This window comes from Equus przewalskii, chromosome 13, assembly GCF_037783145.1.
Source record: "Equus przewalskii isolate Varuska chromosome 13, EquPr2, whole genome shotgun sequence".
Lineage (NCBI taxonomy): Eukaryota > Metazoa > Chordata > Mammalia > Perissodactyla > Equidae > Equus > Equus przewalskii.
Genome location: NC_091843.1, coordinates 71,956,205 through 71,968,287, shown reverse-complemented (window position 1 = coordinate 71,968,287; position 12,083 = coordinate 71,956,205). Strand labels below are relative to the sequence as shown.

Here is a 12,083-nt window from a genome sequence, read left to right as displayed (position 1 = left end):
CCCTGACCCCCAGATTCTAGGCTCCTTTGAATCAAAAGCATTTGTCAGCCTGTGTGGTATTACTGGAATTTGTGAAGATTACACTAACCCTAAATAGGTCCCAACAAATGAGGGGTGGTATGGAGAAGTGGTTAGGAACAGACACTGGGGCCAGGCTTCTGAGGCTCCACCGTTCACTAGCTGTGTGATGGGCAAGCTCCTTAATTTCTCTAAGCCTCAGTTTACTCACCTATAAAATGGGGATAACAGGTTTGTGGTGAGGAGAAACAGGACAAGGCATGCAAAAAGGGTGTAACCCAGAGGAAACCCTCAATAGATGGTAATTGTGATTATTATCCCCCTAGTAGATGTCACCTCTAGAGGACACGTCCTTATAACACAGGCAGGTCCCGGAGCAAGTACGCTGCTCTCGCTTTCTAGAGTCACCAGCGATAACCTCTCTGTCCCAGGAGGATGTCTTACATGAGGGCACCAGAGAGCACTTTCTTGCAGGGTTTTTCTCTTTTTTTTTAAAGACAAAGTTAAGAGCCTTGAAATGAGACAAGTAAAAACAAGTACCAGAATTGCAAAGTTAACATTTTTATTGAACTGAAATTGTTGTCGAACAACAGGGGCCACCACAGCTGCTGAGCTCGTAACAACTGAGAACTCCCGGTGACATTTTACCTTTGAGAACCCTGACATGTTTGGGGTGGAACAACTGAGAAACAGCGTAAATATAGATATATTTTTAACACTTCAAAATATTTTGAAATGAGCCTCACAGCCTTGCTCAGTTTTCAGGTTACAAAGTACATTGATAACATCTTCTGTTGCCTTCGTTTAGTAGTGTCAGTTAATATCCTTTCCCAAAAAGTTCCTCTCCAAGTGCCGGCTATAGTTTTTCCCCCGTCCAGTACACGTAAGAAAAGGATTTAGTTAACACTTAGGCAAGTAATAAACTGTAAGAACTTCAAAAGTAGTAAAGGCATATACCAAGCATATGGGCTCAACACTCACACTGCCAGAAAGACAATGACCTGGCTAAAGAGTTTCAGCCAAGTTCCAGAAGCAAAGACTGTACTAATGGAAGGGGTAAGGCAACCAAGCAGTGTCGGAACTGATGGACCAGTGGTGTCTAAACCTCATTTCAACATCTTGCTTCCAACATGCAAGTATGTGTTTGGTTTGCATAATAAGGTGAAATACTTTAAGGGAAAAGAAAATTCCTATAAAGGTTAAAAGATCAATCAGAGATGAAGGAAAATTAATACTGAATTTTTACAGTCAATGCATAGAGCAATGATATAAACTGACTACACCAATTACTTTTTGGAGAGCAAGTACTGAACATCTATGACTACTCAGAGCTGAAGTTAACCCCTCTGAATTATTCCAAGGGAAATAAATAACCAACGAGATAGGAAATGAAATCCCCACGTAAAAAACAAAACCACATCTAGTTAATGTTCTTTTTGGTTTGTATTAAATCAGCTGTTCGTGCAATCTGGAGTTAACTTATGGGTGTTGGTAAAAATCTTCAAGAATGCTTCAAATTATTTTAGATGAAATGTGATGGAAAAATAACACAACTCATTCTCTCATCCTGACAATGCTGTTTTATACTTTTACTGTTTCTCTATCTCAAAAAAAAAAAAACCTAAATAAATTCTTCCACCACAGTAACTGATACTAAGTGGCCACCCATTCCTGCAGCAATTATTTGAGAGAATCCAAAAATCTTACAGTAGGAGATGAAGAATGATTATAAATATTTTAATAGGCTCATGCCCAGCTTCAAAAGGGATGCAGCTGCAGGTAATAGCAGATTCAGAGATTTATGACTCCCAAATTTGTGACTGATAGACATTTTGCAAGATCTGCCCACTGTACACAACAAACATCTAAATTAAGGCTTTTATAGGTAAGTGGTCAAGTGTATGGGTGTGCAATGCTGGATTTTCATAAAGCATCTCCAGCCTCCATTTTACTCTATTTGTAAACCAGAAGATGTGCTGATGTAGGTGGGTAGGAGCTCCAAGGACTGACAATTAACCAACTGAAAGGCTTGTTTGTAAACAAGTTCTGAAATAAGAGTTGGCAGTGAAACAATTGAGAGGGTGCCTCACATCATGTAGAGGGGAAAAATGATTTGCGCCTGCTGATAGGGACAGGTTTTTAAAAAAGCTGGTAGTTGAACTTCAGTTCAAGACTTGGAGATTTAGAAACCTAAAGATTTAGTGCTACATCCAAGCCAATGGTTCTCCCATTTTAGCTTGCAAAAGTCACCTGGAGGATACGTATGAAAATGCAGATACATGGGCCCTATACCCAGCGATTCTAATTCGGGCGATGGAAGTGGTCCAAGCACCTTGCTTTTGAGAAACACCGCTCCTAGCAAATAGCAGCACACAATCTTTGATTAAAAGGCCAAGATGTCCAAGAAATGACACCAATGAGGTCATTACCTACAGACAAATCCCTCAGGAGACTCCACCATAAAATGAGGATCAAATTTATCCCCAATTAGGTTTCCTTTCCTATGTTTTTTCAACTGAAAGTTTGAAATCAATGAACATTTAAAAATGATTGTACCAATTCTGAGGTAAAAGGAAGAGCACCAGGGATCTCAATGCTAAAAGAAATCGAATTCCCTAGGAGGTCCATACTACACAGAAATCAAATTTCCGCAGTAATGTTACAGAGTTATAGCGCACAGGGTCTTGTTGCATTCTTTGTATAGTTTGTACACTTTTACTTTATTATCTACTTTCCAGTTAATGTTTTAGAAGAACTCCAAAGAGAAAAGTTCATCTACATGCTCTCTCAGGTTTTCTAGACACCAACATTTTCTGGTTTACAACGATAAACAACAAAGTTATTTATTTATTTTTTTTGGATGCTGGAGACAAACATCTTTATTAAAGATACTACCAAAATTTTGGCAAACATTTCAAAACAGATTTGTAAACATAATGCTTCCCTTTTCAACTGGCAGCACTTTGAAACGACAATACGATAAGACAACACAACTTGAATCAACATTAGTTCAAAATCCTTATATTTTGACCACATAACTTATGTTCCCACATGATAAAACAAGTGATAGTTTAAACCAACGTCAACAGATAAACTCCATGAAATGAAAGTTTGTGCTGTTTGATGAATCACAGTATGTTATGGTTAAATATATCTGCTCTTTTTTATATTCCTGGCATCCAGGATGAAAAAAAAAATCTTTAAATATACATTTCATGTAGGTAATAGCTTCTTTGCATATCTCTCTTCAAAAAATACTTTATAGCAGAATATAAATAGGTTTACCTACACATTTAATTTTATAATTTTGTCCCAAAACTATAGATCTGTTTCATTTTCAAAACATATCGATTTCGCCCAACATTAATAAAGCTGACAAACTGTTGAAATGGAAATGCTTTTGTCTTCCACAATAGAAGTAGCAATTTGACAGAAAAAACAAACAAACAAAAAACCTACAGTAACACTCGTCAGTTGTTGAACCTGAGCGTTTGGCCTACGGAGAGTAGCAGCTTTTTTTCCTTCATGCACGCTCACATCCACACCACCTCTGCACACAGACAGGTCGAGCACACGCGTTCAGACGCTGGTAGGCCACAGTGTGCTTCCCACTGCTGTACTCAATTGGGAAGCAGTGTAGCTAATGATTAACCACACTATGTACACAACTAGCAAACACCTTAAGGCAACCATTGCAATGGGGGGTTAACTTGCAGGGCGGATTTACTGTTCTAGATCAAGTCAGCCTGTATATACATACACGTATGTATATCTACACACATACACGGGCTCATACACCTTTCTATTTCTTAACCCTCCAAAACAATGTTTTAAATTTTTTTTGTATTTTGTGCAAATTTCTAAAGATTCTACCATTTAAGGCAAAGAGTTTGCATTAAGAAAGGTCAGAAAATAGGCTTATGTTTATCCAAAAGCATTTCACCTTGTACATTACTGTTTTTTTTTTAAACACACATAACTTTGAGGTGTGGACACTGGATCCCCAATATCTAAAAAAATCATTTCTAATGACAAACACAAGTTTTTAAGGAAAAGAAAAATTGATTTGAAGTATAGACACTGGATCCCCAATATCTAAAAAATAGTTATTTCTATTGACAAACACAAGTCTTGAGGGAAAAAAGCAGCTTCAAAAATGCAGGGAAGCAAAGTAAAATGGAAAAAAAGAAAGCAACTCAAGTTTACTAATACTGAAACTTTCAACAGGCAAAGTTTCATCTTTTTAGAATCTTAGAGCAACTCATTTGGGATTTTAAATAAATAAGCTTAAGTTTATTCACATCTTCTGGTCCAAGCAGGGCTCTAGTGCCATGACTCTGCTTGCTGTTGGTCAAATTCACCTATTAGTCTTTTGATGTGAGCCAGCTTGTTATGAAGATACTCGCATCTGTATTTTTCTTCATGGTAATTGGGACTAGACTGTGGATGAAAAAAATAGTGAGGAATTAGGTTGAAGAATTTATAAAACTTCCCAACTACGGGTCAGAAAACCAACAGTGATGATAAGTACCTGCTTGATCTTCTGATATTCTTGTAAGACTTCTTCATGAACATTCTAGAAAATTGAAAATTAGAAATCAGAAGAGAACAACTGTTTTTTTTTTTTGGCAATATAAACAGCTAATACACACATTCGGCAAGGGTGTGGGAAATATTGACGATGGGAATGTAAATTGGTACAATCTTTAAGGAAGGCAATTTTGCAACTGCTATCAAAATAGAAGATGGAAAACTGACTCAGCACTTACACTTCTCTTTCAGATTTACTTGTGCCCGAGTGAAATGACGCGTGTACAAGGTTACTTGCTACAGCACTGTTTGTAAGGCAAAAGACAGTAAACAAAATCTAAATGGCCATCAAACCACACAAAGGAATACTAAGAAACCATTAGAAAAGGAGGAAGTGCTTTATGAACTTATATAAAAAATCCTCTAAGATGCATTATATAGTGAAAAAAGCAAAGTGATCAGATAAAAACTAGACTATTTGTGGTGAACCCGATGCAATCTATACAGAAACTGACATATAATAATATACACCTGAAATTTATAATAATGTTAAAAGCCAATATGACCTCAATAAAAAAATAATTTAAAAAAGACATTATAATGCAAAACAAAAAGCAAAGTGCAGAATGATTTATATAATTTGATATCATTTCTTTAAAGGGGGAAGGAATAATTATAGTCTAAGAATTTCATTACTTCTAAGATGCACATTTCTTCTCATTTTAATGAAATCAGATAATAAGGTATCATAGTTTAACTTGCTGGAACATAAGACAATGGTGCATCTTATAAATTGATGACTCTCAGATTCACTTAAATATGGTATATCTGTGAATTTGTTTGTGTATATATGTCTTATAAACACCCCCCCCCCCCCCCCCCCCAGATCTCTGAAAGAATACACTGGAAACCAGTACTACTTGATTGTCTCTAGGGAGGGAAACCGGGTGGCTGAGGAAAATGGCTAACCCTTGTGTACCATATAATCTGATGTACTATGGATCTAAGGAGTTTCCAAATGCTTACATTTATTCTGCACAACTCTATAATCACCTCATTTTATGGATGGGGATTTCTGAAGATTTTGAGGCAAGTTAAGTAAGTCGCCCAACATCATACAAGTACTAAACAGTCGAGCTAGGAACCAAACCCAGGGAATCGGGCTCCGGAGCCTGCTCCTGATCACTAAGCAATCCTTGGAATTACAGTTTAGTTTAAATACAATCATAGTACACTGGTAAATAACTATGTAGGAAAAAAATCCCAAACCACCAAATCACGGACCTCTTGCACCCACAAACATCAACTCCTCTGGCAAAGTCTTCTATAACTCTAGGCACCTTGTTTAAAAGATTTAGGGCCACTAATAGAAGACATGATGAATCTCTAGGGCGCAGACACTCTCAGGCTGTGTTCCCCATTGTGGGAAAAGCCATCCATCATCTCACATAGGTTCCTGTCAGAACAACGGTAGTGGCCAGGCTGGAAGCGCCATCTATGGCTGTGAAGTGTGACAAAGTTATCTGGCCTATATAAAGAGGGAAAGATTCCTTTTATCAATCCTTTTGCTAAGAGTTATGAGAACATTCAGTACACAGGTCAGGTTCCACTGCTCTTTATCAGCTGTAGCAATACTACCAATTAAAATAGGGAAGTAAAAACAGATTAATACCTGTTAACAAATGTCAATTGTTGAATAGCTGGAGGCACCAAGCTTTTCTTCACTTAAACATCAAACCTCTCTGGTATTAAGTCCCCTTTATATTCTATATCTTCTCTATTCTATGCCAGACTGAGGTTTTTAAAAAAAATACATTTACTTGAAATACCAGTTTTAGGAAATAGCACTAGATCTAGGAACTGTCGTCTGAGTTCAGTTGGCAATGCAATCAAATACTTCAATGAATCAAATTCAGTATTTTTTTCCTATTTAATTGTGTTTGGTACTTTTCTCAATATACTATATATCATATTATAGTAAATATATAAGTATATATTACATATTTTATACATATTATATTATATAAAAAATATAGTTATTTTTTCCACTGGCAAGAAATACAGGTTCACTGTGTTTACTTATTTTCAAGAACTATTTCAAATATTCAGTTTCCTAGCTAATTTTAAATGAAGAGAGGTCAGTCTGAGAGAGGACTTGCTCTGAAGGCTAGCAGGATGCCTGGGGATGTGCAGGGCAGAGAAAGAAAGAAGGTAAAATATGAAAATCAGTCCACCTAGGAACAAACGCGTTTACCTGATACTCTTTCGAGCCTGGAGAAAGGCGCTTTCGTTGCGCATCCAGTTTGATAAATCTTCTAGCTACAGTCTCCATTCTGGCATGCAAGGCTCTGTACTCATCGTACTCCGCATTGAAGTCATCCTTGTAATTCTGGCGTTGCTCATAGGAGACGATAGCAATATATTTACTAATAAGAAAAAAAGCAAAAGAGAAATGGAGAGTAGCTACAGAATAAACATAATGTACTAGTCTCAGATTTAAACCAAAGCTTTAGAAACTATATCCATGCATGTTTCCCTGGATTGAATGCTGCTCTGCCATTGTTTGCTGCCATGTTTTTCAAAGACCTTCCAGGTGAAATTATTCCACAGGAGAGCTTAGGCGCTTCAACGAAGGAGAGTAAATGTGAAAAAGACAGGGTGGCAACGGAATTAAAGTGCAACAGTGTAAAAAGAAAACAGTCACGCACACGTGGCTCCCTAAACCTTTCTCTACCCAAAATAATTATCACAATGGTGGCAGAGGCCAACCCATCTGTTATGAGTCACATGGAGACCTCGATTGGTAATGAGAAACCAGGAGGCTGTCATACAGTCACTAAGCGCTGAAGTCCCGCTCTCTCCGGACCTGCTGCTTCCTGAGAGGAGTCTGTCTTTTGGCTTTTCCCACCTGCTGACAGCAAGATGCCTCAGGCCCGTTTCCTCTATCCCTCTCCTCCCAGTTCTGATTAGGCAAATACATAAAATACAAAGGGGAAACTGTTTATCATTTTTTAAAATGAGAGCAGAAAAAAAAAAGAAAAAAGGTATATTGCTTTAGTTCTTTTCAAGCACCTAAATGTCATACTATGTGTAATGGGAAGGCAGTGCTGGAGTACTGGTCTAATTTACTTGCTTAATAAAAATGCCACAAATCTGTTTTACTTTGGGGTGTGAATACTTCTAGGGACCTGGTGAGTAAAGGCCATTTTCCAGAGTGTCAGTTTATTCCGTGGTAAATTAAAACAGCATTTTCATATTAAAACAGAGTTACTATTATTTGTGGATCAGGGAACGGGGATCACAGCAGGGCCTGGCCTGGGTCTTTGCACTCTGTGCTTCTGCCACGGAATGTAAAATTCCCTTGACTTTTTGAGATAAAAATGAGAGATTTCAAAGCAATTTCAGGCAAGTGGCAGAAGCTTCAGAATGCCCCTGAGGGTACACATACACACTTCACTGCAGGAAAACCTGGAATTCAGTCCCCTCCAAAATGGTTTGAGATAAGCTTACCAGTTTTATATAAAACGTGATAGCACAGATGCCTTGTTGGCATGTGAGAAAGTGATGCAGTGAGCAACCTTACTGTCTGCATTAATATTTTTATTCACTTTGAGTTAGTGCAGAGGTTTAATTTTCTAACTGTAATTGGGACAATAGTAGTAAGCTGCCTTGCTGGAGTCTTTGCTGCAAAAGGAGCACTGCCAGCCAAGCCGTGAGGCAGCCCTTTCCAGACTCGGGGCGTCCTGACTGCAGAGCAGAGGGAGCCCAGGGGAGAAAGAGGTTCTCGGGATAAGCAGACGTAAGCGAAATGGCTAAACGGATCATGAAACTCAGGTTCAATTTGTTACATGAAATACTCACCCTGCTTTCTCCAAATCACACCCGGGGCCACACCCTCAGTATTTTATTTAATAATTTCTTTAGGGAAAAACACCAAATGCGCCAACAGTCGTGTTGCTATTAGAGAAGATTGTTTATACTGGCATTTTAACGAAAATCATTCACTATTTTTAACAAAAATTGTTATGGTTCTACAGTTGGCTCTTAATGAAGTGATGGAATGAAATTTTAAACAGTTTGGACAATTCACAACCACAAGTAACAGAAGTATTCTTATTATATAAAAGTTAGGAATACTGTGGTTAAGTATGAATTATTCAGAGGCTGATCATTAAGGTTTTATAATATGTCCTTTTGGTTTTCTTATGAAGCAACTTAAGTTTAAGTTCTGTATGTTTGGTGATCTTTAGAAAATTTACTGTATTTATATACGACAATTTTTGGTTAAAATAAACTGCTTTTACTTAAATTAAGCAAACCATCACATAAGTTACATATTTTCAAGATTTTTTAAAAGAGCTGGAAACATGACAAACACACAGAAATGCACTGAGGCAGACGCAGCAAGCATCCTTAGATCAGCAGGTTGAAAACGAGCTTTTAAATACAGAATTAACTGATTGGCAAAACACAGCAACACCCTGAATCCAGGGGGAAACAGAATTATTTTTCAGTCTCCCCATAGGATTTTGTCAGATGTAACAAGTATACATCACTATTATAAAAAAGAGGAATTCAAAATCCGTCACAAGAGAATGAGAGCACGACAGTGCAGTTTATTTGAGGGGGCTGCCTTCCACAAGACTTTTTAAGGAGAAGTGGGTTTGCAGTTGGAGAGGTGACCCACTCATCAGTGGAGCCAGGCGCCGTCCCACAGCTGACCCTCCCTGGGCCAACTTGGTGACGGCTGCTTTTCAAAGCCATCCCCACCCCCTGGCAAACTAAAACCATACACTACCTTAGATGAGAGAGTACTCAGCAGGATTTCTTGGGTTCCTTTTAGTTAAGAGATGTTAATCAGCATTATGGTTTCATGCTGTATCATTCCCCAATAAGTATAGCTTTCACACTACCGTTAAGCAAAAGTAACACATCTGAAGTATAAAATGTTCTCTACTCTGGAAATGAGCATTTCATGGGACGTGGAGGGCTAAACAGTATAGTTTAACTTTGTCTACCATGAGATGCTGCTAACAGAGGAAAAATGTCCATATAGCCCAGTTCCATTTTCCATTCTACACCAAGCTGTTTTGCACATTTGTTCATTTTCAAAGCTAGCTAGAGTCAGATCTGTTTGCTCTTTCACTCTCCATTTTTCCAGGCTCTTGCAACTTAATTATTTTCTTCTTACAGAAGCCTTTGAGTCTGTAAAAAAGCTAGAATTATGTGTCCAAGTTATAATTTCTGTGATAACCAGTTACAAAAATGTCCCCAGCTCAGCATTTAGCAACTTGTTGTCATAACAAGAAAAACATTACAACTGGTACTAATGTGAAATGATCAAATTGTGCTATTCTCTCCTCTTAAAATTAATTTGATGTCAGAGCTTTTTTTAAATGAAAATCAATCTACCTCTACTTTGTATTAACTGCAGAGGTTTAAGCACTTTATTGGTAATAAACTATCCCTTTGGGGGGCCCAAGTAAATGTCTGTGCATTGACAGACTGTCAGCTTTGAAGAGTCAGATCCCTGAAATCTGCCATAGTCAAATGCTGGACCTGGCCCCGGAACAAAGGGCAGGCGTCTCTATACTTAAAGGCCGCAGAGCTGAGCTCAGAGCAGGGGGAGGCACAACCTGCTCAAGCAGACAAGGGTGGATTTGGGACAAGCAGGCTTAATGGCAGCCTTTCAATTGCAGGGGTGGCTCCAGGACTCTATTTCTGGAACAACTTCTTTTCTGATTTGCAAATTATGGGAAAAGAATTTGCAAACTTTCTAAAATTAAACACTTCTCTCCCATTGGCAGACATCTGAACTTACATCAAATAATCTGGGAGTTCAATTGTTGAAGAAGGCTCCGTGGAGGCAGTGCAACCCTCTTTAACTCCTACAATGAAAAAAAATTCAAGCATTCACCAAACAGTATGGTTATAAAATGCCTATAATTCTAAAATAGATCAGAAACATCTGGAACACTTTTCCTCAAATTCTATTCTTCCATCTCAGTAAGCAACAGTGAGCAAGGAATACAATTGAACACGAACAATAGAGGCCCTATGACCAGCGCCAGCAGAACCGACGCCAGGCATTGAAAGCACCCTGGCTACTGCAGTGTCTGCACAATAAAGGAATTCCATCTTAACCCAAGGTCAATCTTCTATTCTTTCCACAACAGTTGTGGCATCTGCCCAGCAATTCAAAGATTGTGGTGGCAGATGCAGCCAGACAATGGGAGATACAAATTTTACATCAACATCTACTTTTCATAGGATTCAAACAAGGCAGATGAGACAATGAAGTCAGGTAGCAGACTGCTTTGGTCACTGTATTTTTACTGCTACTCTTTCTGTATGCACACAGTGGAATAAGTTTTCCCATCAGTTTAAAGTAATTTAAAATAAGTTATTACTGAATGCCAATTTACACTCCTCTAATCTCTAACCCTCATAATACCACACAGATTTGCTTTTTAAAATGACAAATAAACAGATAAATAAAGTGCCAGTCACTCAGGACTATGCTATGAAAGTGTGTAAAATCCCTCAGTATTCCATTTGTTTGAATGTACCATTTCCAGAGGGTATGTTTAGACTTTTTATTAGGGTCATTTATATCATTCAAAGTAGAATTAAACTTATAACTCAAACCTTAATTGTGCCTACTGGCAAAACATACATGTTCAATGCAAAACAAAAGTGACTATTTGATAATTCCTTGGTTTAGTATTTGAAATGACAAAGCGCACAATGAATTATGCAGACTCTATGGGCTTATTGTTCATGTGCATGTGCGCGTGTGTGTGTGTGTATTTAAGTCATGCTTGGGGAAAAGAGCTTGTTTTAACAACAGTCTGAGTCTTAAAGAAAAAGGCATCAGGTACAGGTCACCTGGCTTTGCCTTTGCCACAGACACCAGATAAGTTCCAATAGATGCAGGGGATGTGGGTCTGGATCTATCCTGTTTGTGATCATCTCAACTGGCTTTGAAAGGTACTACTTCCTGAGTGAGTGATTCAAAAGGACAAGGTCTGCTTCTCCAGGCCTCCAACTCTGAGAACATTCAAACTCTGCTGCAAGTCTCAACGTACTGGGATTCAGTCCTCCACTAGCCTGACTCAGGATGAAGGTGGGAAGTGTGGAAAGTGGGGCATTCCCAGGAACCCGACTTACTAACTCTGAACTTGAGGTTTTATTGCCTCTTGCCTTTTCCTGACCTGGTAAATTCAAGTACGATAGTGTTTGAGGGAAAGAGCTTACACTACCTCTTGGGCCACTACAGTACCATACCGATCTAAATATTTCAACAGATATGCTTTGACATGCAATACACTCAATCCACGTCAATAAAGGCACTGTATCATACCACTCTACAATCAAAGCTTCTCTCATATGATAAAAATGGTCAGTTAAATCTAAGGATTATAGACTTTCAGTGTTACAGGCAAATTACATAAGACAACACTCCTTAAACTCTATTCATTAAAGTAACTTTTCCAAAGTTATATTTTCCTGGGGAATTTTGCCTTAGTTACACT

The 12,083-nt window shown here is 38.2% G+C and overlaps 1 protein-coding gene across 1 annotated transcript in view; it reads right to left on the bottom strand.

Moving 5' to 3' along the window:
* Positions 1 to 563: 563 nt before the first annotated feature.
* ELL2 (elongation factor for RNA polymerase II 2) overlaps positions 564 to 12,083 on the bottom strand; it is a 74,223-nt gene continuing 62,703 nt past the window's right edge. The window contains exons 9-12 of the mRNA XM_070569676.1: positions 10,370 to 10,436; positions 6,803 to 6,974; positions 4,550 to 4,594; positions 564 to 4,458 (exon numbers count right to left, since the gene is read on the bottom strand). Coding sequence (XP_070425777.1) covers positions 4,342 to 4,458; positions 4,550 to 4,594; positions 6,803 to 6,974; positions 10,370 to 10,436 — 401 coding nt within the window. The 3' untranslated portion in view covers positions 564 to 4,341. The remainder of the gene's footprint in view (positions 4,459 to 4,549; positions 4,595 to 6,802; positions 6,975 to 10,369; positions 10,437 to 12,083) is intronic.